The 27,143-nt window shown below is 47.8% G+C and overlaps 1 protein-coding gene across 2 annotated transcripts in view; it reads left to right on the forward strand.

Annotated features, from left to right (window-relative positions):
• Positions 1-27,143, forward strand: part of LOC142576583 (focadhesin) — a 429,785-nt gene that overhangs the window by 95,516 nt on the left and 307,126 nt on the right. For both annotated transcript variants that reach the window (XM_075686768.1, XM_075686769.1), the window contains exon 7: positions 12,933-13,112. In XM_075686768.1, coding sequence (XP_075542883.1) covers positions 12,933-13,112 — 180 coding nt within the window. The remainder of the gene's footprint in view (positions 1-12,932; positions 13,113-27,143) is intronic.

Genomic DNA, 27,143 nt, shown 5'->3' on the forward strand with positions numbered 1-27,143 from the left:
CAATGTATTGCGCAAGAGCAGCTGTTACTGGTTGTGTATTGTAATTGCGCCGAAATTGTAGTCACAACAGAGAGCACATATAAAAAGCAGGAGTTCTGCAAGATATACGAAGGTGAGTCAAATGAAAGAGAGCCAATGCGAAGAAATTACGAACGGGGTACTTTATTTAAAAATAGTCTCCATGAGCACTTGGACATTTGTCCCATTGACTGACGAGTCGCGTGATTCCTGTCTCATAAAACTCCTTCGGTTGCTGCTTCAAAAAGTCTGTTACTGACTCTTTCATGTCATCGTCCGACATGAATCTGGTTCCCTTGAGCTGTTTCTTCAACTGCCCCAAAATGTGAAAATTGGAAAGTGACAGGTCTGGGCTGTATGGCAGTTGTTGCAGCGTTTCCCACTTGAACTTTGCCACTTTTGTATTAACCACATCAGCGACGTGGGGACGGGCATTGTCGTGGAGCAAGGTGACCCCTTTCCTCAATTTTCCACGTTGTTTCTTCTTGATCACGACACGTAGCCAATCCGACGTTTCACAAAATTTGAAACGATTGATAGTCTCTCCAGGTTTAGCAAATTCAATCAATAATGGCCCCTAACGATCAAAAAAAAGTCAACAACACCTTTCCGGTAGAAATGACAGCCTTTGCTTTCTTTGGGGGTGGTGAATTCAAATGTTTCCACTGTAAGTGCTTGCCGTCATGTTTCAGGCTCGTAGTAGTGGCAACATGGTTCGTCCCCGATCACCATTGCAGACAAGAAGTCGTCACCCTCATTGCGATACCGGATCAGATGAGTCAAGGCAGCACCGAACCTCTCCGTCTTCTGGCGGTGGTTCAAAATCTTGGGCATCCATTGCGCACACAAGAGCCGATAACTGAAATATTCATGAATAATGGTGTGAACCAAACTGTGACTGATGTTCATACGCCCTGCCAATTCATTGATGCTTATCCTCTGTTCTTGTCTAATCAGCTCATCAGCCTTTGCAATTGTGTTGAGGGTGATTGCACGGTGGCTTTGGCCCAGTCTTGGATCGTCTTTGCAACTTTCATGTCCCTCTTTAAGCCGTTTGCTCCAATGCTTCACAGTGGCCAATGAAATACAATGTTCAACGTACACGGCAGCCATACGGCGAATAATTTCTTTTTGGGAACCACCTTCAGCTGTCAAGAGCCTCATGACACGACGCTGTTCAACTTTTGGAGTGTCGATTACGTCACACAACCATGTTGAACCCAGTGTATGAGAGTATTAAAGAACCTTTATCCTCACATCTGTGTGTCACTTTTGTTAATGAGAGATGCCTTTGTGCTATGCGCGTGCCTCGCACATGATGAGCTGAACCATTATTGCACGCGGTGGGTTGGCTCACTTTCTTTTGATTCGCCCTCGTACATTGGGAATGCGAAGATACAATGCAATATGCAAATGCGAAGGTACAGCTTGATAGAAGGCAAAAAGTGTCACTGGAAAGAAAGTTCACTGCATGTATACACAAAACCTCGCAAACAACATATTTAAATATACTTATAAGTCTCCAATAAATCTACATATCTAAGGAAAAGTCACTGTATGTAATGTGTCAAACAAGCAAATAAACATGTTGCGCAACCACAGATTCACAGATTACAGCCCCCCTCCCTCCACTGCCCTGGATGTATTGCACGCGTGTAATGAAGCAGATGCGCCCCTGCATATGTGCCGTCTGAAGAGGAAGACAAAGGGCCGTGCCGTAATCGCAAGTGAGCCCCGTGCTACGGACAGTCCTCGCAGTGCTTTGATTTATCTAGCGTTCCACACCGTTGTGAACGACAATAAACCTCATCACATTTGGTGGAGGTTGCTGAGATCCTTCGCCTCGTCCTGGAGCTCCGCACTCGAACCCTGCCAACAAGATCGCCCAGCACAATGCCTGATCTCGCCACCTCGTTGCCTGCACCCCCGGCTGCCACTGTCATCTGCGCCGGCGTCCCTCGTCAATGCGACCCACCCATTTTCAGTGGGACCGCCGAACACGACGTGGAAGACTGGCTGTCGTCGTATGAACGTGTAAGTGCCCATAACAGGTGGGATGACCAGTCTAAGCTGACCCACGTGCCTTTCTACCTAGCCGACATAGCCAAACTTTGGTTTTTTAACCATGAATCAGACTTTACGAGCTGGGCCGCGTTTAAGACTCTGTTTGCTGAAGTCTTTGATCGCCCAGCTGTGCGTAAACTACGCGCTGAACAGCGTCTACGCCAGCGCGCACAGCAGCCTGGAGAGACATTCCCCAGCTACATCGAGGATGTTCTCGATTTGTGCAAGCGGGTAAATCCAAGCATGTCAGAGGATGACAAGGTTAAACACATCCTCAAGGGCATCGAGGAGAGCGCATTCCAAATGTTGCTGGCCAAAAGCCCAACTAGCGTATCAGTCCTCATTAACCTCTGCCAGAGCTTTGACGAGCTGCGCCGCCAACGTTCCCATCGCCCGCCAGAACATTAAGCACGCCGATTCCGTCTCGAGCATCGCGGTTTCTACCGAAATAACCAACTTGACTTTCTCGTAGCATATTAAAGATTTTATTCGTGAAGAGGTGGCCAGGCAGCTCTCGCTGCTCCCTCACAGCGACGCACCTACGGCAGCTTTGCCTCCAATGCTGCAGCAAGCCATCCGAACTCAGATATCTGAAGCGCTTCCTGCAGCTCCTACAACACCTCTACCCAATCCTGTGAGTGTGCTGCTGGCCCATACCACCTTTGCCACTCACCCTACGTCGCTGCCGCTCAGTTATGCAGCCGTGGTTGCGCGGCCACCTGCACAGACAGCTTCCTTTTCATCGCCCAGGCATCCGGCTTCATTTCCAGTTGCCTGACCGTCACCACAGTTTTTGCGTCCCACCGAGACGTGGCGCACTCAAGACAACCGGCCTATCTGCTTCGCCTGCGGCATTGCTGGTCATGTAGCGCGCTTCTGTCGCCGCCGTGCCCCAACTGAGCGTACCAGCTTTGACACGCCCAGCTACGCGCCACAATACGCCGCCCCACCTCCATTTTCACCGCGACGTCTCGCCACTGATCACCGGTCGGAAACTCGGCGCTCTCCTTCCCCTCGTCGGCGTTCGATTTCGCCCCTGCATCGTCGAGTTCGCACTGAAGAGGGAAACTGACTGCTGCAGTTCCTGAGGCAAGAACTGCAAATACATCGACGTTCTCAAGACCTCAATCTTCGCTGCAAAATGTTATCAGCGTTTTTGTAGAGGGAGTACCCGCAGTCGCACTAGTCGATACCGGAGCAGCCGTTTCCATCATTCACGAGAGCCTTTGCCGCAAGCTATGAAAAGTGACTACAGTTCGCTCTGGCCTGGTGCTCGCCACTGCCAGCGCGCAGTGAATTCACCCTTCAGCTGTATGCACGGCCCGTGTCATCATCAACGACGTTCTGTACATTATCGAGTGTTTCGTGCTACCATATTGCTCTCACGACCTCATCCTTGGTTGGGATTTCCTGTCACGTCATCATGCTGTCATTGACTGTTCGCGTGCAGAAGTGTCGCTTTTACCACTATGTGAATCACTGCCGACCAGCTCTCCTCACTTTGCCGACAAACTCACTGTTGATGCCGACACAACCATACCTCCTGAGTCGTCGATGGCTGTTGTCTTGTCGTCTGATGCCACATCTGACGCCACTGTGGTGTTCATGCCGTCCGATGTGTTTGCTCAACGCAAGGGCATTGTTCTTCCGTTTGCCGTGCTTACTGTAACATCTGGGTCAACTGTGATGCTGGTCACCAACTACTACCAGTACCCGATCAGCCTACTGCGTGGAGAGACCGTAGGATACTTCCAGGCGGTCGACTGCGTCGATGACCTTGATGTTCCTACCGACTCCCTCCGTCATGTTGACGCCATCGCTTCGGTGTCCGGCTCATCACCTTCAGTGGTTTTTGACAACGCCATCGACCCCGCTCTTTCCCCACTTCATCGCCGCCAACTTCTCGCTCTCCTTCACCAGTTTGTCAACTCCTTCGATTGTAATCAGACGTCACTGGGCCGTGCCAACGGTGTTTCTCACACCATCGAAACCGGTTCCCACTCCCCCTTGCGACAGCGCCCGTATCGTGTCTCCGCCGAAGAGCGCCGACTCATCGCGGAGCAAGTGGACGACATGCTCAAACGTAGAGTCATCCGTCCCTCTCAAAGTCCTTGGTCTTCACCTGTCGTATTGGTGAGAAAAAAAGATGGCTCCATTCGCTTTTGTGTCGACTACAGACGCCTAAACAAGATAACGAGAAAAGACGTTTATCCACTGCCTTGGATCGATGACGCTCTCGATTGTTTACAAGGCGCAGAATACTTCAGTTCTTTGGATCTGCGCTCCGGGTACTGGCAAGTTCCAATGGCTGAGCCTGACCGTCCGAAAACCGCATTCGTTACACCCGATGGCCTCTACGAGTTTAACGTCATGCCCTTCGGGTTGTGCAACGCGCCTGCTACTTTTGAGCGTATGATCGACACCATCCTTCGCGGTCACAAATGGAAGACCTGTTTATGTTACCTAGACGACATCGTCGTTTTCTGAACCGATTTTCCGACACACCTCACTCGCCTGCATGACATTCTGACCTGTCTCGCATCTGCCGGCCTACAGCTTAACCTCAAGAAGTGCCGTTTTGCTGCAAGAAAACTAACCATATTGGGTCGCGTTATCTCAAAAGACGGCGTCCTCCCGGACCCAGACAAGCTCCGCGCCGTTGCCGACTTTCCAACGCCCACGTCTATAAAAACCCTCAGAAGTTTTATTGCATTATGTTCCTATTTCCGTCGCTTCGTACGCAATTTCGCATCCATCATGGCACCTTTGACAAGTTTACTTTCCGCCAGTAACGGCATAGCAGCGTGGTCACCTGAATGTGATGCAGCGTTTCGGCAGTTACGCCACTTGTTGACCTCACCACCGATTCTTCACCACTACGACCCTGATGCTCCCACGGAAGTTCATACTGACGCCAGCGGAGTTGGCCTTGGCGCGGTCTTAGTGCAACGGAAAGCTGGCTATGATGAATACGTCGTCGCTTATGCGAGCCGTACTCTAAAGAAAGCAGAATTAAATTACTCCGTCACAGAAAAGGAGTGCCTAGCGATCATCTGGGCACTAAGCAAGTTTCGCCCATACCTTTACGGCCGTTCTTTCGCCGTTGTAACTGACCACCATGCCCTTTGTTGGCTTTCTTCTTTGAAAGACCCGACTGGACGCTTGGGACGTTGGGCGCTTCGCTTGCAAGAGTACGACATCCGCGTCATGTACCGCTCCGGTCGCAAGCACTCCGATGCTGATGCGCTCTCTCGCTCTCCACTGACGCCTGATTTGGCGTCTTTGTCCGCTTCCTCGTCCAACCTGTCACCGTTCACCATCACTGACATGCTCACAGAGCAGCGCAAGGACCCAACCCTTGCAAAGTTACTTGACTACCTTGCCGCTCCGTCTGACGTCCCTTCAACACGAGCACTGCGTCGCCAAGCAACCCACTTTTCCGTGCGGGACAACATTCTATATCATCGCAACTACATGCCCGACGGACACAAATGGCTCCTCGCTATACCTTGTCATATGCGCTCTGACGTCTGCACGTCTTTTCACTCTGATCCCCTAAGCGCCCATGCCGGCGTCCTCAAAACTTACACAAGGTTGCGTCAGTGTTATTATTGGAGAGGCATGTACAACTTTGTGCAAAAGCTCATTCAGTCTTGCACTACATGCCAACAAGGCAAGACACCTACCCAGCGTTTCACAGGACCATTGCAGCTGCTACCATGCCCGTCTCGTCTGTTCGACCGCGTCGGCATCGACCTCTACGGCCCGTTTCCATGCAGCGGGCGTGGAAATCGGTGGATTATTGTCGGCGTAGATCACCTTACTCGCTACGCTGAGACTGCAGCTCTGCCAGCAGCGACCGCCCGTGACGTTGGTTTTTTCATTCTTCGAAATTTTGTTCTTCGCCACGGTGCTCCCCGAGAATTACTGAGTGATAGGGGCCGTGTCTTCCTGTCGGAGGGTATCCAAGCCCTTCTCGCTGAATGCAGGATAATTCATCGCAAATCGACCGCGTACCATCCCCAGACCAACGGTCTGACCGAGCGCTTCAATCGCACACTTGGCGACATGTTGCGGATGTATATTTCATCCAACCACTCCAACTGGGACAGCGTACTTCCCTTTGTTACGTTCGCGTACAACACAGCGACGCAAGCGACCACCGGCTTTTCCCCCTTTTTCCTTGTGTATGGCCGTGAGCCTTCATGCCCTTTGGACACCATACTGCCGTACCAACCTGACGCTACAGAGTATACTCCGCTTTCCGAAGTCGCCAAATATGCTGAAGATTGCCGTGAGCTGGCACGTACCCTGACTAGTGAAACTCAAGAACGTCAAAAGACAAGACATGACCGTGATCATCAACCACCGCACAATTTTGCTCCTGGTTCGCTTGTGTGGCTTTGGATACCAGCCCACATTCCTGGCCTTTCTTCCAAACTCCTGGCCCGTTATCATGGTCCGTACCGTATCATCGAGGCCACTTCACCGGTAAACTACATCGTTGAGCCGCTCACCGTGTCACCAGACCTGCGTCGTCATGGGCGCGAGACAGTACATGTCAACCGCCTGAAACCGTATTACGACCCGCTCATCTTTTCCGCGCCCTGAGTCGCCAGGATGGCTACGCTTCGTTCCGTGGGCATTGTAATGAAGCAGACGCGCCCCTGCGTATGTGCCGTCTGAAGAGGAAGATGAAGGGCCGTGCCGTGATCGCGAGCGAGCCCCGTGCTACGGACAGCCCTTGCAGTGCTTTGATTTATCTAGCGTTCCACACCATTGTGAACGACAATAAACCTCATCGCAACGCGATAGGAGGTGGTGCGCTTCCTCCCCGCTTTTCTCCCTTGCGCACACAAGACTGAGCCACCATCGTCGACTCACCCATCTTCGACTCACCCAGAAAAACGCTTGCACTCTGGCTGGCTCCAGCAGCCCGCGGGTGTCGAGAACAAAAAAATTGAAGAGGCTTAATGTGTCGTCGCAAATAAAAGTCAATGTAGAAAAATAAATAAGAACATAGTTATCTTTCCTGGCTTTATTGTTTTGACATGAATGCTTTGGCGCAGCTGAAAAAAAAATTTGATATTATTTTCTGTGACATGACGGCAAAATTGAACCACCACAATGTTTCATCTCATTGGACCTTGCTGTGTGCTTTGTCAACTTGTCTGATAGTGTGTTGATTTGGGTTATCTCGTTGTATGGTCCAATGTACGAGTTTAGAGAAGTCAATGCACCTATGTCGTCAAATGTTTATAACAACATTAAACCCACAAAGTTCCAGTATTGAAAATCTAAAGCACAACTTTGGAAAATTCAATGCACCTTTCACATAAAAAGTTTATGAGAACTTTATACCTATAAAGTTTCAGAATTTAAATCCATGTGCTCCGTAAATTTCGCGGCCTCCGCGAGATGCCACGACGAGCCTGCCCACCATCAAAACGCCCTTGAAATTTTGTGCACGGATGGGGCTCTGTGTCCTTGCATCATGTGACTCCCGGTGTATGGGCATTGCCCCGAAATCCAGCCGGAGTTCACAACGTTTGCGCTGAAATGTCTTTTTGAGCGTGAAAAGGACATTCTAGACAAAATCCAATATTATTTCCGGTGCTGGGGGTTGTTTTGTTCGGCGGTGCACGACAGCACAAAAAAATTCCGGGGGGGGGAGGAGGGGGCTGAAGTCCAATAAGCCCCGCCCCCCCTGCCTACGCCCCTGCCTGGCACTTAAACAAGGCAGACCCATCCTTAGCTAGCAGCTATAGTCCAATAGTGCTAACAAGCTGTCTGTGCAAACTGTGAGAGAAAATGATAAACCTGCGCTTAATCTGCATCCTAAAATATAGCAGAATACTAGAACACTTCCAGGGTGGCTTTTGAGCAGATAGGTTGACAATAGACCACCTTGTTCGCATTGAGGCAAACATCGGAGATGCATTTATTCATGAGAAGTTTTTACTTTCAGCATTTCTAGACCTAGGGAAAGCATATGACCCATCCTTCCACGATGGGTGTCGGTGGGAACATGTTAAGCACAGTTGAAACCTGCCCAACCGCACTTTTTGCATAAAAGTAGGCAATGTTTTATCTAGACCATTCACCCAAGAAACTGGTGTTCCACAAGGAGGCGTGTGTAGTTGCACACTCTTTATTGTAAAAATGAACAGCCCACATACAGTCATTCCATGCGCAATGTTTTATTCTGTGTATGTCAGGTAAGTTTCATAACATGCCATCTTGCTATCTGCAAATAACAAGTGCAGCTTGGAATATACAAATTGTCTAAATGGACAGATTAGAATGGCTTCAAAATAAACACCCCAAAAAAGTACCTGCATACTTTTCTCAAACTAGAGAGAGGTAGCACCGCTGCCTAGTATTACGATCAAGGGGGACCAACTCTCTGTGAGCAGCCAACATTAATTCCTGGGAATTACTTTTTACTCTATGCTCACATTTATTTCCAATATTACGTATCTGAAGATGAAATGTCTAAAAACAATGAACCTTCTAAAGCTTCTGTCACACACAACATGGGGTAGTGATCGAAAATGACTTCCGAACTTCTATAACAGTCTTACCTGCTTGTGCCTTGTTTACGGAGCTATAAAATTTATAATTTTGCAATGCTAAGTGCCTTAAAAATCCTAGACCCCGTCCACAATCTGGGTATCTGTCTCGCGACTAGTGCTTTCAGGACAAGTCCAGTCCAGAGCCTCTACGTAGAGTCGAATCAGTGGTTACTTCATCTGCAGCGGTCACGCAGCAGTTTTACACATATTCGGAGAGTCCAAGCGAACATTGAACATCCTCGTTATTCAGCCATAAACGATATTACTGCTGCTACACTCTTCCATAACTGACCTGCAACGAGAAAGCTGTTCACTTTGCATGTGAGAAACTTCAGTGACGAAATGGGTGTTCTAGTTCTTGAACATTGTCCTGTGGCTCCGGTGAAACTGTTACCGCCAAGGCAGTGGCAGATCATAGACTGCGATACGTCATTTGTAGAGGTCGCCAAACACGCGCTAGAGGCACATAGTAAAATGCATTTCCTAGAACTCCAGTTCAAGTACTCTTGCACAGAGTTTTGCGCAGATGCTTCCAAGTCACATGCCGGGGTGTGTTATGCAGCCGTTCATCCATCCTTCTCGGAATCCAGTGCACTGCAGCTGGAAACAAGTATCTTTACCAGCTGAGACCCAAGCACTAGTGTTGGCTGTGATGCATATAAGGAAATCAAAACTTCAAGAAACAGTTATATTTACAGACTCCTTAAGCATCCTTAAAGCTTTTAAGTCGCTCTGTAAACACAAAAACCCTGTACTTAGTGAACTCTGTTCTGTTCTGTGTCCAGCGTATGTATCTGACCAGTGTGCCATTATACGCTGGGTACCTGGCCATATAGGCATTTAGGGTAATGCACCAGAAGGCCAAGTCACTTAATTGCAAGCTATTATTCCTACCACTGCTGTCCCTGCCACAAATCTGAAGCCTTTCTTAGGAAGGAAACTGTAAAGCGATTGGCAACGCTTCCTGCACATTCCTCTTCATCAGGTAATGTTTTTTTGGTTCAGAACCATTTTCTGACACCAAAGCAGTCCTAGGCTCCTTGAATGATGTTGCATTACATGTAACATCTTTCATCAGCCTAATGAAGTCATAGCACATCCTCTCACCAGAGGATGCTGCTGTGATAGCAGTTTTATATACCACATGCCTTCAGGCCCTTGCGGTTCAAGGGCTCTGTTTAGGCACTAGTGCTTTTTGCCACTCCTTGCATCTGACATATTTTGTATATCGTATCATTCTTTCTCAATGCTTTTTTCCGCCATGTGTCGACATGTGCGCTGAGCCAAATGATCTGCTTCTCTGAAAAGCAACAAATGAATGCTTTTATTTCATCGCATTGAAGTACATATACAGGTCAGAAGATTATTCGTGGTGCCCTCAAGTAAACATTACTTGTGGCGCCATCCAGAAACAAACATTAAACTTATGTTCATTGTACACGTCATTAGTCATTGCCATAATTTGTTACACATAGATTTTACGCACTTTACAGCGACTATTTTTAGGCCTTTTTACAGCCACGTTTCATTTACTTCTCAGAATTCATCGCTCCATGTGAACCCACTAACGCAGGCATGGTGCTCTTTGGCCATTCCTGGCCCTTGCACCACTCAACGACATACATTCATTGAGTACTTAACTCACAAAACTGATGCAGTGCAGAGAGTTTCTAGCAAAAGATTGTGGTTTGACTAGCCACCAATATTATTTCATTCACTGACTGCGATTTCATTATTAAAAAACATTGTGGCGGAATCCATCTCACAAAGGTTGTCGACTGTCATGGGTTAGCATTGAATCAATATAGCATCACGACATATTGCCACCATCGAAATGTGCTATGTATGAGGCAGGTACTGCAGAAGGACTCCTCTTCCCTAAGAGCATTCGGCACCACCTTGCATCGCCGCCGCCACATAGCCTGCACGTGGCCTTTGAAATGCATGGCACACCGGTGTGTCTGAATGCTGGGAAATGTGTCATGTGGCAGCTGGGGCTCCTCTCTCGTGCATCCTTCTGGACATGCTCTGCACCATCTAGTGGCACTGCCGAGAAGTCTGTTCTTGGCCTCTGAGACGAGAAGTGTGGCACACGAGTGGCTGTGAATGCTGAGAATGGTTACCTTGCTTGCCACACGCTCAGTGGCACATGTTCCAAGTTGAGAATAGGTTCACTGAAGAGCAGCACACACCCAGTGCGTTCTTGGCGCAGGTTGCTAAAGCGTTGGCACGAAAGGCATTCGTTGAAAAGTGGCATATACGCAGTGCATTTGTGGTGCAGTGTGCTAAAGCATTGGGTTGGTTTCCTTGAGGTTGCGATGTGGGTTTGATTCCACTCAGCATTGGAGAAATTTAAAGGATCTTTTTCGTTATTATTGAGTGGCACATTTCCAGTCGCACATACCAGATACTAAAGTTGGCATCAAAGACGTTCATTGCGGAGCAACACGCACCTGCTGGCATGGACCTGGTGACCCAAGTTTGCATTAAGTGGTTTCATTGTGCACAGACAGAGTGACGCGTACCCACTGCTCCAAGTTGGCGTTAAGGATGTTCATTGAAGACTGGCACATATGTATATGTCACTGCGTACTCAGTGACCCAATTAGTCCGACAGTATCGAACCCCGTTTCCTCAGCAAAGCAGTCCGATGTGCTACCCATTCAACCACTTACTACCCAGTGACCCACGTAGGTAGGAAAACGGTTAGATACAAACATACAGACATAGATAGATAGATAGATAGACGGACAGACGGACGGACAGAGAAAGTGTGCAATTTACCCAAAGAATGCTAATTCATTAAAAGTTATTGTTAATTAATGATTGTATTGCTGTTCAAGATGGACATTATTATGTGCCCTGCTGCTTCATGTGGTTGAGCATTCACCATGCCTCTTTCAGCATGCAGCCCACGATAGGAGACATGATGAAAACAGAACTCTCTGTTGTCTTAGGCTGCAACAGCCATGAATCGACTAGCACATACCTAAATGCAAGCGACATTTCATGCTTTAGGCCCTAATTTAAAGAGGCAAATATCCTGGGTGCGTGGCCGTGTCAGTGACCAAGCTACGTTAGCTTTAAAGGGGCCACAACACTGAATTTTGGAGCTTAAATTATGCATTGAATGTGAAATGTATGCATCCCACACCAATGTGGCAAGGTTTGAGCACATACAGTGTGGTAAGAAATGGTTTTGTATTGCAATCTAACCATACAACAGTCTTAGAACACTAAGCAGATATTAAATAAAATCACAATTCCGGAAACGGCTTCTTTGGATAATGAAAGCTGATCTCGAAGGCCCTGTTTTTTGTGTACTGCTTATACCGGAAGGGATTGCAGGAGCTGGAAATATATGATGGTTGCCATGTGCCATTTAATTTTTGCATGTGCATCTTGGCGGTCTGCTGCTTTTTATTGTATAAGTCAATTAATTGCTGGCTCAAATCAACAGCAATCCCCTTGCTGTGCCATTGCGTGCTAGACTGTGTGGAACAATACATCTGGTAGGGTCTCAAACATCTTCTGAGCAAATGACACGGTTGTGGCTCCTGCATATCCCGACTTCAGACATTTCATGCCAAAATGACAGTCACTCTGTGGGGGAGTGGCTTAGAGGCAGTGATTTAAAAATAAAGTTTAAAGTTAAATATCTTTCTTTTTGTGTGTATAACCATATTGGGCCCTCTACTCTCCGTTACAATGATGAACTGATAATAGTTGGAGGAGCATGTCATGGCCCCTTTATTGACTTTGTTGAGCTTTCTCTCTCCTCTTGGCTTTCAAAATCTCCCCCCCCTCCCCCCCTCTGTGCAGCGTAGCCTTTTTTTTTGGTGCTGGGAGGCTGACACTGGAAGGAGGTGGACCACATAATGATGACGTCACTGCTGCACAAATGAGACAGGACACAAAGAATAGAAGATTGGACACCACGGATGCTACACTCATAACTGATTTATTAGTCTCCCAGACGACTGCAACACAACTCGCAATAAAATGCACATGTGCACAGGTTCAACGTCAGCAATACATCTGTGTTTCTGTTTCTTTTGTTTGCTGTGTTGAACCTGTGCTATTGTGCATTTGATTGTTTATTTTCTTCTGGTCCTCTAGCGGACTAATAAATAAATTTTGAGTGTAGCATCTTTGGTGTCCCATCTTCATTTCTTTGTGTATTGTATTACCTGCACCGAAACGTCATCATCAGATGCTAGCCAGCTAGCCCAAGAACAAACTATTATGATAACGAGGTGTGGGACTGTGTTGCAGCTCGGCACTGACGATGTGCGGTGGCAGTTGCAAGTGCTGGAGCAGCTCCTGGTGCGGGCGGCACCACCTGTGGATGGCTACTGTGCCCTGCAATCACTGGCTGCCTGCCTGCTTGCCCTGGATGCTGGCCTGAACTGCCGGGGAGTGCTTCACGCTCTGCTCAAATGCCTGCACTCTCAGGTAGGAATGGGACGGTGAGCACCAAAGCTTACAAAATGGAGCGTAGCGCTTCAACCACTTTGCCAAAAAGGCACAGCGTGCAGCCGTGAAAGTACGCCCCCTTGTGGGCCAATGCGGTAACGAGGCAGAAACTCTGGCATAGCCGCGTTGCAGTGGGGTTGAAAAGAATCGCTGCATATTCATTGATCATTCTTAAAAAGAATGAAAACTTCTTATAGGTCAGTTCTGGCAAAATAAGGATTAAAAGTGAGATAAGGGTTTGTATTGTGACAAAATTTTCAGTTCCATAACCAAAATAAATATCTGAGTCAAGAATATGCCATATGGTTTGCGGGGTATAAAATTCATTAGTGCGCATATTTTATTTTTTCAACAGACCTAATACAGAGCCTGCTAGAGGGGCAGAGGCTAAAGGCTTAAAATGCCTGACAAAGGCCTCTGACCCTTTACAGATTGGCAAGCGGTTTTAGGCAAAGATAACACTCACGCTTTCATCACAAACAAATAATTAAAGAAACACGGAAAAACACACATAATATAACCATTTTACATTTTTATAAGAACAGTATCTATGTCTATGCATGTCTGTATTACATACATAATGTATGAAGTACATATATACATTGAACATACATTTCACATGCGTGTTTTTTTTTATTATGCAACTGTATTCATACAACATACAAAGATGTCTGTATACACACATACATATCACATGCCTTTGCATATTTACACACACCAAAAGAAATCAAATAGTAAGGGGAGAAACAACCACAGCGAACATTATTGCTGAGAGCATTTTAATTCTGAAATAATTATTACATTTTTTCTGTTATTTTTGAAAATATTTTTAGTGGTACTGAAATCCAATTTTTCTTTGACCTTTGACCTTTTTTCTTTGATTAAGTGGCCATATTTCGAAAAAATAAAACAAATAGCTCTGCCATGAACTCTCTCTCAGCAACAATATATTGTTAATTTTAATGAAGAAGTCCCAATGACACATTCATATTCCAGCTTGGGTGTAATAAATTAATTGTATGTGAACTACTTTGCTCCAGGGGTCGTATCCTTAAGACCACTTATAACGTAACCCCTTATTACGTGGGACACAATGCAGTCTTTTCTGACTCTTGTTTATCTTCCCATAGAACTTCATGTATGTATATAATGCCTATAGTGCAGCTGCGCGAGATGAAATACTGGTTATTAGGGATGTGCGAATAGGGAATACAGTCTACACTCGTTACAGTGGACCTGCATACAGCGGCCCCACGTACAACAGACATTCGGATATAACAGACCATATTTCGCCCTTAGTTTGTTCTACCTATTTCATTAGTGCAACGAAGTTCACTTTTAACAGACTGTGCTACAGTGGACAAAATTAGTGTAAATTTTTTTTCAAAATCGGCCATATAAAACATACTTTTGCCATGTTGGTACGGGCTGACAACTGACTTGCGAAGGTCAGTCAATGATTGCAGCTCAATGTCATGCACGTGAGGGAGGGAGGCTGGGGTGGAGGCAACGCACCATCTCCTTCCGAGCATGAGGCATGGCATGGGGTGGGGGTGGGGGTGGGAGGCAAGAGATAGGGTGGTTATACTGTGACGGCTGCCGCTTACGGTGCAGCCGCCGTATCTTGAAAGTGATCTGCAATGTGGACAAAGTACGTGCCCGTGCGGTTGCTGTATCTTCAAAGGGATCTGGGATGTGGACAAAGTGCGCCCAGTGCCAGTAGCTTCATATGCACTGTGCTTTTGACATTTAGTTCTCATGAAAGTAAGAGAACAGCACAAAGATCAATTCTCTCAGTGCTGCTACTGCTGCGCTTGTCTTCCTGAATTTGCTATCGCAATCGATACTTTGCCTTTCAGGCAAAACTGCAACTTTGCATTACTTTTTTGCAATACTTTTTTTGACAATAAAGTTGTTTGACACCACGACGAAAGTTTTGAAAATAAGGTGTTTTGGATGTTACGGACTTTGGATAAAAGGGACATTTTTTGTCAGATTATCAGGGTCTGTTGTAACGAGAGTCGATTGTAGTAGATCTTGAATCAAATCAAGGAAAAAAACGAATGTTGAATCAGATACAGAATGTCAGAAAATTGAACACACACTTTTATGCTTCCAAATTTTGTGCAGGAAACACAGTTCTGCACATGCTCAAGAGACTAATGACATTACTTAAAAATAATCTTGCTGTCCACCTACCATATTTACACGATTGCAAGTCGACCACTTTTTTTTTAACGTGAAAATCTGAAGTGGGGGGTGGGGGGGGGGTAGCCAGCATAAGGCGTAGTGGTCCGTAACAGTTGTATAATGACGCCCGTGCAGATAGGGTCGAAACTTCTGTATGGACCAAACAACAGCCAGGCACTCCTGCTCAGTGATCGTATAGTTCTTCTCGGCATCGGTGAGTACGCGGCTGGCGTACGCAACAACTCCCTCTCGCGAAGAGTTGTCGAATTGTAGAAGAATGGCACCGATGCCGCGGCCGCTAGCATCTGTGTGCAAGAGAGTTGGTGCAGTGTCATAAAAATGGCAAAGCACAGGTTCAGACGTGAGGGAGCCCTTCAACCTGTTAAAGGCTGCTTCACATCCTTGAGACCAGAGGAAGGGTACACTGGAAGCAAGTAGCTTGTGTAGTGGCGTAGCGTGGAGCATCGACGGGCACCCTTGGACAAACACCGAAAGCATATTGGACAGGCGCTGGAGAAATTTAATTCCTGCTGACGTGTGCAGTTCTTCCTCCCAAAACTGCATTTGCTTAGTTTTCCGGATGAACGGTGGAGTTGAGCGAAACGGGCTGTAGTGGTTACGTGGAGTGGCAGAACGGGGAAGGGTAGCGGCGTCTGGCTGAACGGTAAGTACTTCAGTCTTCTGTTGATGCGGGCGGAGATGTAGAGCGGAGCGGAGGTGAAGAGAAGTGGCAGCTTTGTGAAGAGACTTCACTGAAAAAGTTGCGTTCAGACATTTCATACCCCCAACGCGCGTCCTGTTGGTGCTTGCGGCAGAAATGTGAAATATGGCTGCAATAGCCGCAATAATAGCACGTGGGACGTGGCGGATGCCAAGGCAGGTAGGACAGAGTTCCAGGTGCACCGGGAGCTAGTGCAGTCAGTTGGGCTGGTGAAGGCTCAGGTGGCATGGACGGGATGTTCTGTGGAGGTGTGGCAGCAACGGACGCCCACGTTTTTAACGGGACCATTGAGTTGATGTTGACTGGAGGCGATGCAGCAACTTGTGCGTATGTTGGTAGCGGACGAGAGACTGATGGTCGCGCATGCACAGAGTAGGTTAAGGAGGCCAGTTCATCCCTGATGACTTCACACAGGGCCATGCCAGAAGGCGGACTAGGGCACACCGACGACGATGACAAGCCCATTGATTGTAATTCTTCGCTTATCATTGCTCTTATCATGAGACACAGTTTTGGGCCTGCCGTGGAACAATATTCGCTAACACCCAGTTGAAGGCGAACAGACTCAAGTCCGTCCAGGTGCTGAAACGTGACGATGTCTGTGATTGTAGCAGGGCTCTTGACGGCGAGCGCATTGAAGGCGACTGTTCTAACGCCTTTCATAATGTGGTGTACTTTGCCTGACTCTGGCATAGATGAACTCACACGGTGGCAGAGCAAAAGAACATCCTCCATATATGACGTGTAAGACAAGCCTGGCTGTTGTTGGCGAGTATTAAGGGTTTGCTTTGCGATGGTAAACTGAACCGCCGGGGTACCAAATACATGGCAGAGCTGCTGTGTAAGGGCAACCCAGTCAGGAAAGTCTATATCGTGGTTGAAGAACCATGTCTTCTCCACACCCGTCAAGTAGAAGGAGACATGGCAGAGCATGAGGAGGTCGTCCCAAAGATTAGCGGAACATACTCGCTCATAGTCGTCCAGCCAGTCCTGCACATCTTCCCCACAAAGACCAGCGAAGAGATGGGGGTCACGCTGGTGGCTGCCTAAGATATAAGGGGCGGCTTGCAGTGTAGGAACGGTAGTGGTAGAAGTGGAGGGTGGGTCAATCTGAGGCATGCTAGCGGACAGTGGGCGCAAGCGGCGGCCTGAACGAAGCTCCAGGGGGTAGACTGAGTGAGTATAGGACTGAGGATCGAAAAGTCACCTCCACCACGTATTACGTCTCTGTTGGAGTGATGTTTATTTCGCCCGAGTACTTGGCATCGAACCAGCCAAGGCATACAGCCGATGATGACGATCACACACGGAACTGAAGTTGAGGATCGATCAGTGTAGGATGATGATAATAACACACAGATGAAGAAGACGAGCGTAATAGATGCCAACAATATTGTCATGTACGAGTTTGTGCCACTGTGGACAAAAGGATGTTGAGTGGTGAAGGGAAGGTTGAAGTGTCTCGACCATCAGTAGATGGTGTTACCCTGTCTACTGAGCTACAACCGTGTAACTGTATATATTGCAAAAACTGTACTGTAAAATAAGGAGCAGTGGGGCTGTGGCTATGAGAGAGACGACGACGAGAGAGAGAGAGAGACGGTGCTCGATTGGCTGTACTACCTCTCGCTGCTCTGTCGTTCTAGTCGCAAACGCTTACTGCCCAAAGAGCTTCGCGACATTTATTGGAAGGTGCTGGACCTTTTGCAAACTTGGAACTCCGAAGCTGGATGATCCCTGTCACATCTCCCATGCCTGAGGAGATTAGTCCTACTGAGCCATCCATGGCACCACCTCCGGTCGTCTGTCCTGGTGTGCCATGCCAACGAGATCCTTCCATATTCAATGGGACTGACGATCATGACTTAGAGCACTGGCTGTCATCATACAACCAAGCAAGTGCCCACAACAAATGGACTGAAGCTGACAAGCTTCGTTACGTACCATTCTACCTTTTCAGGGTCCCCCATCTTTGGTTCCACAACCATGAGGCTGACTTTTCCATGTGGGCAGCATTCGGAACGACACTTCAAGAAGTCTTCGGTCGCCCTGCTGTGTGCAAACTTCGGGCTGAACAACAGCTTTCGCTGTCATGCCCAACAAAAGGGCGAAACTTTTACCAGCTACATTGAAGATGTAGTTTACATTTGCCGGCGTATCAACCCAGATATGATCGAAGATGACAAGCTCAAGAACATCTTGAAAGGCATAGAAGATGACGCCTTCCAAATGCTCTTGGCAAAGAATCCTCAGACGGTCAACGACCTCATAATGCTTTGCCAGAGCTATGAGGAGCTATGCAAACAACGGCTTTCTACGCGCTGAGCTGTCGCTCCGGACATCGTGCTTTCAGCTCTGAGTGATGGTGTCAGTGCTACTCCTTGCAGTTCGGCAATCTTGGACCAAATCAAGCAAGTTGTACGAGAAAAAGTGCACGCCAACTCTCTCTTCTGCCAGTCAGTCCAACCTCAGAGTCGCCTTTGTCTCCTGATCTCCGTCAGGTCATACAAGAACAAGTCACTAACACAGTACCACTTGCTCATCAACCGCCTTCTACACCTGTTCGACTTACGTACGCTGCCGTTGTCGCAAATCCAAGGCCTCCGTCTGCAGCTATTCAATCCAGACTTACTATTGCCTTTCCCTCACCTCCACAAGGAGCCTCCACAACCTCCACAACTTGCACTGTCGCCATTCGGCAACATCGTTTTTGAAGATACTGATGATGCTTCAGATCATGTGTTCGTCACCGCCGACACCGAGATTTCTCCATATTCTGCCGCACTTGTACCCATTTCCTGCATTGGGTTTTCCGACTCCACAGTTCTTTTTGCGCCGTCTAAGCTTGTTGCTCGCCATCATCCCTTCTTGCTTCCTTTTGCCCTTCTTGCTATTCGACAAGGTTCCAGTGCACTTTATGTATCCAACCTGTTTCCTTGCCCTGCTAGCCTGCTCCACGATGAGTGTCTTGGTTATGCTGACGAAATTGAAGCAAGCTTCCTTTACAACGTGCCTGTTGACCTGACTTCTCCTCCGGTTGATGCTCTGGCCCTTCAAGTTTCTCCTCCTACGCCGCCCTGTGACCCAACACTTTCCCGGTGTATTGATCCCACCCTCACTCCAGGTCAGCACGCCCAGTTCGTCGATCTCCTTGACCGCTTTCACACGCCATTCGACCTACAACAGTGGGCACGGGAGAGTGGGCATGGGAGAGCAGCTACCATGCGGTCGCTGCTAAGCTCTCCTTTCTGCTTTCTTGTGCAGATTGCTGTTTTCGGCTCATCGTTGTCATCGTCTAGCACGTGTGCTACGTCCACATCTCTATCGAATTTCCTGCTGGATCCACCGCCACAAGCAGCTGACAACAGCCTTGATTATCTGAGCATGGAAAACATCATCTTCACGCCGGTATCAAGTGGGACACGGACACTGCCGCCAGCGGCAGCACTGCAGCGCTCAGATTTAAGCAACTGGCATCAGCAAGGAGCTTCCAGTGGGCACGGGAGAGCAGCTACCATGCGGTCGCTGCTAAGCTCTCCTTTCTGCTTTCTTGTGCAGATTGCTGTTTTCGGCTCATCGTTGTCACCGTCTAGCACGTGTGCTACGTCCACATCTCTATCGAATTTCCTGCTGGATCCACCGCCACAAGCAGCTGACAGCAGCCTTGATTATCTGAGCATGGAAAACATCATCTTCACGCTGGTATCAAGTGGGACACGGACACTGCCGCCAGCGGCAGCACTGCAGCGCTCAGATTTAAGCAACTGGCATCAGCAAGGCGTTTCCAGTGGGCACGGGAGAGCAGCTACCATGCGGTCGCTGCTAAGCTCTCTTTTCTGCTTTCTTGTGCAGGTTAGTCAGTCCGAATCGCTTTTTTGTAAACGTACAAACAATGTCGGTTTGCTGCTCTTCCCTTGCCCACAAGTGCTGGCTGCCACTCTGAGTGATTGTGTCTCTGTTGCTATGTTGCTCTTACTTTCCGGGGATGTAGAATTAAACCCTGGTCCCCATACTGAAGCTCAACATAAGCACAATGAAGTTATGGCCGCCATAGCTGCTTTGTCGTTAAAATTTGACACGCGACATGCCGAGATGATGAATGCCATAGCTGAACTAAAGGCTAACCAAGAAAACCTCACTGAGACCGTTTCAGACCTTTCCAATAGAGTGACTGCCGTGGAAGCTGCGGTTGAGTCTTTTGAAAATATGCCTTCAGGAAGTGATATTACTACCGCAGTCCATGAAGCAGTTTCAAATGAAAGCGCTGTGCTCGCGTCAAGACTAGACGTTCTGGAGGACCATTCAAGACGCGACAACTTGATCTTCTATGGTATCTCAGACAATGTATCAGAAATGTGGGCTCAATCAGAAGTCCAGATCCATAACTTTCTTAGAAATTGTCTCAACATGACTCCCTCGGAAGCCGCAATCCATAGGGCTCATAGGCTAGGCACATACGTTGTCGGCAAGACACGGCCTGTTATAGCTAAGTTTGTGTCTTCCAAGATGAGAGACCATATACTCTCGCAAAAAGCGAAGCTTAAAGCCGATGGTATTTCAGTCGGCGAAGACTTTTGCAAAGCCACTCGTCAATCGCGGAAAGCACTAAATGACTTTGGCAAGGCCAGCGGCCAGTCTTTTTCTTTGCGACATAACAAACTAATCATAGGTAAAAAATGTTACGTTTATTGCGCAGCTACAGATGAAGTATGCGAGATCGGACCAGCTAGGAGCGCGATTACCCCAACAAACAACAAACCATCGGGTCCACAATCTTCACATTTGGGTGCAGCATAGCTATCTCGTGTTCCAAAGCAAGCAAACTCCTTATCACTTCTTTTTACAAATGTCCGAAGTATCGCCAACAAACGCACATCACTGTCATCACATATCGACGCATGCTCAGCTGATATAGTTGTGCTCACCGAAACATGGCTTTCAGCAAAAATTAAGGATAGTGAAATACTAGACTGTCAAAAAACGTATAACTTTTACAGGTACGATCGCGATTTCCGCACGGGCGGAGGTGTACTGATTGCCGTGAGCTCTGCTATCCATTCACTATCTCACTATCTCCATTGACTCACCATTAGAAATAGTTTGCACTCGTGTTGCTTTTCCCACTGGCGACCTCATCTTTTGCGCGTGTTATAGGTCCCCATCCTCCACTACCAATTTCTGCACTGACCTTCATGATGTCCTTAACAAATTAGTTGTTCGATACCCAAAATCACATTTGTTCTTACTAGGTGATTTCAATTTTCCAAACATAGTGTGGCAAAACGGTGTTCCCTCCCTTAAGCAGTCATCCTCTGAGTGCACCCATTTTTTAGACATCTGCGCTGATTTTAATCTAACTCAGCTGATTCATGAACCCACACGCACTACCAGCACTTCATCTAATACTTTAGACCTCTTTTTTACAACAGCTCCAGATTTGGTTTCTCCTCCAACATACCTTAAAGGAATAAGTGACCACTCGCTTCTCCACTTAACACTTAAGAAGAAAGCTCGCTCGAAGAAAACCGTTAAAACTATATGTGATTACAATGCCGCCGATACCACATCCATTTTAAATGAACTAGAATCATTCATTACTGACTACACAGTCAACTTTTTTGAACGTACCAATGACCAGAACTGGTCATTGTACAAGAACAAACTGCTAACACTAATGGATCGCTATGTGCCTACAAGAAAGATTGTTTCCAGTCCTTCCTCGCCATGGTTTACTGGAATTCTGCGCCGTCTGCGCAACAAAACGAAACGTATTTTTCGTCGCGCCAAAGCAACTAACCTTCCCGAACGCTGGGCAGCATATCATTGCATTCACGCAGAATATACTATTGCTATTACAAATGCAAAAAAGATTTTTTTCGATAACACCCTCCCATCACTTTTACAGTCTAATCCATGTAAATTCTGGAATATTGTTGGTGGCAAAGAAAGCAAAACAATCCAACTAGCCCATTCTGACAATGTCGTGATCCCTCCGAACCAGTGCTGTTCCGTTTTGAATGATGTATTTGCTTCTGTCTTTCACAAATGTGCTCCTGCCATTCTACCGTCGGTAACTAAATGCTCCTATTTACCAATGAACTCCATTTATATAGATTGGGTCGGCATACAAAAGTTGATTGAAAACCTGAAAATATCTTCTTCATCAGGTGAAGACTCAATTAACTGTAAAATGCTTAAAATTACTGAACCATATTCTTCCATTATGCTTTCGATGCTCTTTTCCCAGTCTCTAGGTTCCTCAGTTCTCCCAAGCGATTGGAAGGTTGGCAAGGTTGTTCCGGTCCCTAAATCAGGTAACACTCATTCCCCCGATAACTATCGTCCTATATCACTGACAAGTATACCATGCAAAATATTGGAGCATATTATACATTCTCATCTTATTGATTTCCTTGAGTCTAATTTCTTCTTTTCGACTGAACAACACGGCTTCAGGAAAACATTTTCATGTGAAACGCAACTCATATGTTTTACTAATGACCTATTTACCCATACTGATATGGGCTTCGATGTAGACTGCGTGTTTTTGGACTTTGCAAAAGCTTTCGACACTGTTTCACATGATCTTCTCATTCTTAAACTTAGCATGCTTAACATTGACCCTAATGTACTAAACTGGATTAAAAGCTTTCTGTCTAATCGAACTCAGTACGTTTTAGCTAATGAATGTTCATCCTCTCGCACTTCCGTAACATCGGGTGTACCACAGGGATCGGTACTGGGACCCCTGCTTTTCCTGATTTACATAAACGACCTTCCTAAATGCATTTCCCATTCATCTATCAGGCTTTTCGCAGATGACTGCGTCATTTATCGCAAAATAACTAACCCCACTGATTCTGATAAGCTTCAAGACGATCTTAGAAGCATATCCAACTGGTGCGATAAATGGCTCATGCGACTAAACGTTAATAAATGTAAAACAATGCATGTATCAAGCCGCACTAACACTGACAATACGCGTGTTTACTTACTTCACGATACTTCTCCTGAATCCGTCAACTCGTACAAATACCTAGGTGTCCATATTTCACGTAACTTATCATGGCATACGCACATCAAACACGTCACTAATAACGCTAACCGGGTTCTTGGATACTTGCGTCGAAATTTCTCTGCTGCGTCTATGCCGATAAAGCTTACCCTCTACAAAACATTAGTGCGACCAAAGCTAGAATATGCATCCACCGTATGGGATCCCCATCAAATCACACTGATAAACACTCTAGAATCCATCCAGAATCGCGCAGCACGTTTCATCTTATCTAACTATTCCCGTTACGCCAGCATTACTTCCATGAAAATCACACTTACATTACCGGAGCTTTCATTGCGCCGTAAATGTTTTAGACTGTGTCTTTTCCACAGGCTGTATCACCACAACCCACTATTAAAGGATCATCTTATTACCCGACCTTCATACATTTCATCCCGTTTCGATCACATGTTTAAAGCTGGTGTTCCATATTTTAGAACAAAGATGTGTCATGGTTCTTTTATTCCTAAAACCAGCGCCGACTGGAACGACCTTCCTCCCTCCATCGCTGCCATTTCTGACGTTGGCAATTTCAAGACTGCTGTATTTTCTGCAGTTTTGTAATACTTATTATTGTATAATTATGTACTTTTTTTTTTCTCTCACTACCACTCCTTTCTGTAATGCCTTCGGGCCAGGAAAGTATCCGAAATAAATAAATAAATAAACAATCTCGCTTAGGTGGTGCTTCCACTGTTGTCCATCACATCGACACCGGCAACCATGTGCCTTTATGCCACAGGCCGTATCGTGTATCCGCCACGGAGTGTAGCGTCATCGCTGAGCAAATTGGAGACATGCTCCAACGTGGCCTCATACAACCTTCGCACAGTCCCTGGGCTTCTCCTGTAGTGCTGGTCAAAAAGAAAGATGGCACAATTCACTTTTGCATGGACTACTGGTGACTCAATAAGATCACCTGGAAGGACAGTTATCTGCTACCTCGTATTCACAATGCACTAGACTGCCTCCAAGGCGCTGAATTCTTCTCATCTTTAGACTTACGATCTGGGTACTGGCAAGTGCCAGTGACTGAGTCAGACCATCCAAAAACGGCCTTCATCACAACTGACGGTTTATTTGAATTCACCGTGATGCCATTTGGCCTGTATAACGAATGAATTTGAAAGAATGATGGACAACATCTTGCGCATCCTCAAATGGCAGATATGCCTGTGTTATCTGGACGACATCGTTATCTTTTCACTGGACTTTCCTTCTCATTGCTTCAACTTGAACGCATCCTCAAGTACATCGCCGATGCTGGTCTCCAGCTTAACTTGAAGTGTCGCTTCGCTGCCCGGCAGCTGGTCATCCTCGGCCATGTTGTGTCGAAAGAAGGTGTACTCCCTGATCCGGCGAAACTACAAGCTGTTGCCCAGTTTCCGCGACCAACGACCTTGAAAGAACTGCGCAGCTTCATTGGGTTGGCGTCATACTTCTGCCATTTCATCCGCAATTTTGCCACCATAATAGCACCTTTAACGCAGCTTCTTTGTGGTGGCCACAACCTTTCGACCCGGTCATCAGATGCGATGCCGCGTTGTCTCTTGACGTACGTCACCACCAATCCTGTGCCATTTCGACTCAAGTGCTCCAACTGAAATACACACGGATGCCAGTGGCGTTGGTCTTGGTGCCGTTGTTGCCCTGAGAAAGGATGGCTTCGATGATTATGTCGTCGCCTGTATGTCGTCGTTTGCTAGTTGTGCACTCACTAAACCTGAATCGAACTATTCTGTAACAGAAAAAGAATGCTTGGCTATAATTTGGGCCATAACCAAATTCCGTCTGTATCTCTATGGCCACCCATTTGACGTAATAACTGATCACCATTTGCTGTGCTGGCTGTCGTCCTTAAAAGAACCATCCAGTCGTCTTGCTCGATGGGCCCTTCAACTGCAGGAGTATGACATTCAAGTACTGTACCGTTCTGGCCAAAAACACTCGGATGCAGATGCCTTGTCTTGTTTGCCACTAACAGACGAGGTTAGCTCCCCGAAGGCCTCATTGTACGAGTCTTCCCTTGCTGCCATGGACATTCTTCTGGAGCAGAAGAAAGACCCATGGATTGTGTCCGTGCTGAGTTTCTTGTCCACCCCATCGAAACCCACTACCAATCGTGCATTACGTTGCCAAGCACATCACTTCTTCATTCGTGACATGCTCTTGTACCGTCATAACTACCTCCCGGACGGCCACAAATGGTTGCTTGTCATTCCTTGGCATCTGCGTTCGGATATCTGTGCAGCGTTCCATGACGATCCCCAGTGCACGCATGCAGGTGTACTGAAGACATACACGTGTCTATGCCTTCGTTACTACTGGCGGGGGATGTATCGATTCATCCATCATTATGTCCGCTCCTCTTTCGTTTGCCAACACCGCAAAGATCCCCCTCGTTGTTCAACCACCCCATTGCAGCTGCCGCCAAGGATGCCAGCGAGATTGCTTGTGTGACTGGCTCACTGGTGGCAAAAGTGGCAGTCAACAAGTCTGCGACAAAGGGCAATACCTGTGGTCGCTGTGGTGGGGCCCACTCCCCCTGACAGTGCCAGTTCTCTCAAGCACAATGCTTCACGTGCGGGAAAACTGGGCACCTGGCACGGGTATGCCAAAGGGGGAGGACGAACAGCAAACAGCAGCAGCAGCCTGGTTCAAGCCCAGGTACCACACAAGCCCGCGGCCAGGGTAGCCGTCGCAAGGGTACGTGGAGGGGGTGTGCGGCAGCAGGCTAGAGTTTTTCCATGGCCAGGCTCCACGTCGTGGCCGAGGACCCAGCGATTTTTCGACATGTGGCACACAGGCTTTGTTCCGTCATCTGTGCCACCGTACATGCTTACCGTGGAAGTCTGTGTTCACACCATTTCCATGGAGCTGGACACAGGGACCAGCGTGTAAGTAATGGCTGGGAAACTCTTCAAGCGTACTTTCCCCGGCGTGTCTGTCAAGGCTGCGGGTGTGATGCTGCACAGCTACTCCGGGCAGCTCTCCAGGTCCAGGGTCGGCCCCAGGTCAGCATTCGCTTTGGCAACAGGGAGGCAACCCTTCCCCTTTACTTAGCCAAGGGGTCGTCGCTGACACTGCTGGGCCGAAACTGGATTCATGCACTGGGCGTTCGTCTGCCAGAGTACCAGGAAGCCAGCCTGCATGTGGTGAAAGACGTCCCTAGCCTTCTGACCGAGTTCAAGTCCTTGTTCCAGCCAGGGGTGGGCACATTTGCCGGCACGACGGCTGGCACCTATGTCCCTGAGGGTGCCCGGCCAAGTTTTTTCAAGCCTTGCCCTCTACCGTTCGCCCTGAAGGACGGGGTCACCCAGAAGCTGCAACGGTTACAGCGAGAGGGCATCCTGGTGCCCGTCGCTGTACTCCCATCGTACCAGTCCTTAAGCGAGACAGCAGTGTCAGGATCTGCTGGGATTTCAAGGTTACCAGCTGGTTTATCGTCCGGGAAAGGACCTGGGACCTGCTGATGCCCTGAGCCACCTGCCCCTGCCAGAGGTGCCTGATGCTGTTCCAGAACCTGCAAGAAGTGTTCATGCTGGAGCACGCATACCCGGAGGTACTTTCCAAGTCTGCGGTATCGCAAGCGACCAGCCGGGACCTAGTTCTGTCTCAGATGGTCAAGGCGGTGTCCCGTGGGGAGGAATTGGTTCAGCAAGCCTATAGCCACAAAGCTGCCGAGCTGAGCTTGCAGCAGGGCTGCCTACTGTGGAGTTCTAGAGTGGTGATCCCACAAAGTCTCCAGTCCAGGGTTGTGCAGTTCGCAGTCATCCTGGCGTGAAAAAGACAAAGACGGTGGCCCGGTCCCACATTTAGTGGCCTGGCTTGGACCAGGAAGTCGCTCACATGGTGCAGAACTGCCAAATCTGCCAGGACAGTGTGAGCAGGCCGCACAGCATATGAAGATCACCCCCTGGCCGTTCCCAGAGACCCTGATCCCGCCTGCATGTAGATTTTGGGTGGCCCCTCAAGGGCCATTACTTCCTAGTGGTGGTGGACGCCTTTTCGAAGTGGGTGGAGGTTCTACCTGTCCCCACTC

Source organism: Dermacentor variabilis, chromosome 3 (assembly GCF_050947875.1).
Source record: "Dermacentor variabilis isolate Ectoservices chromosome 3, ASM5094787v1, whole genome shotgun sequence".
Lineage (NCBI taxonomy): Eukaryota > Metazoa > Arthropoda > Arachnida > Ixodida > Ixodidae > Dermacentor > Dermacentor variabilis.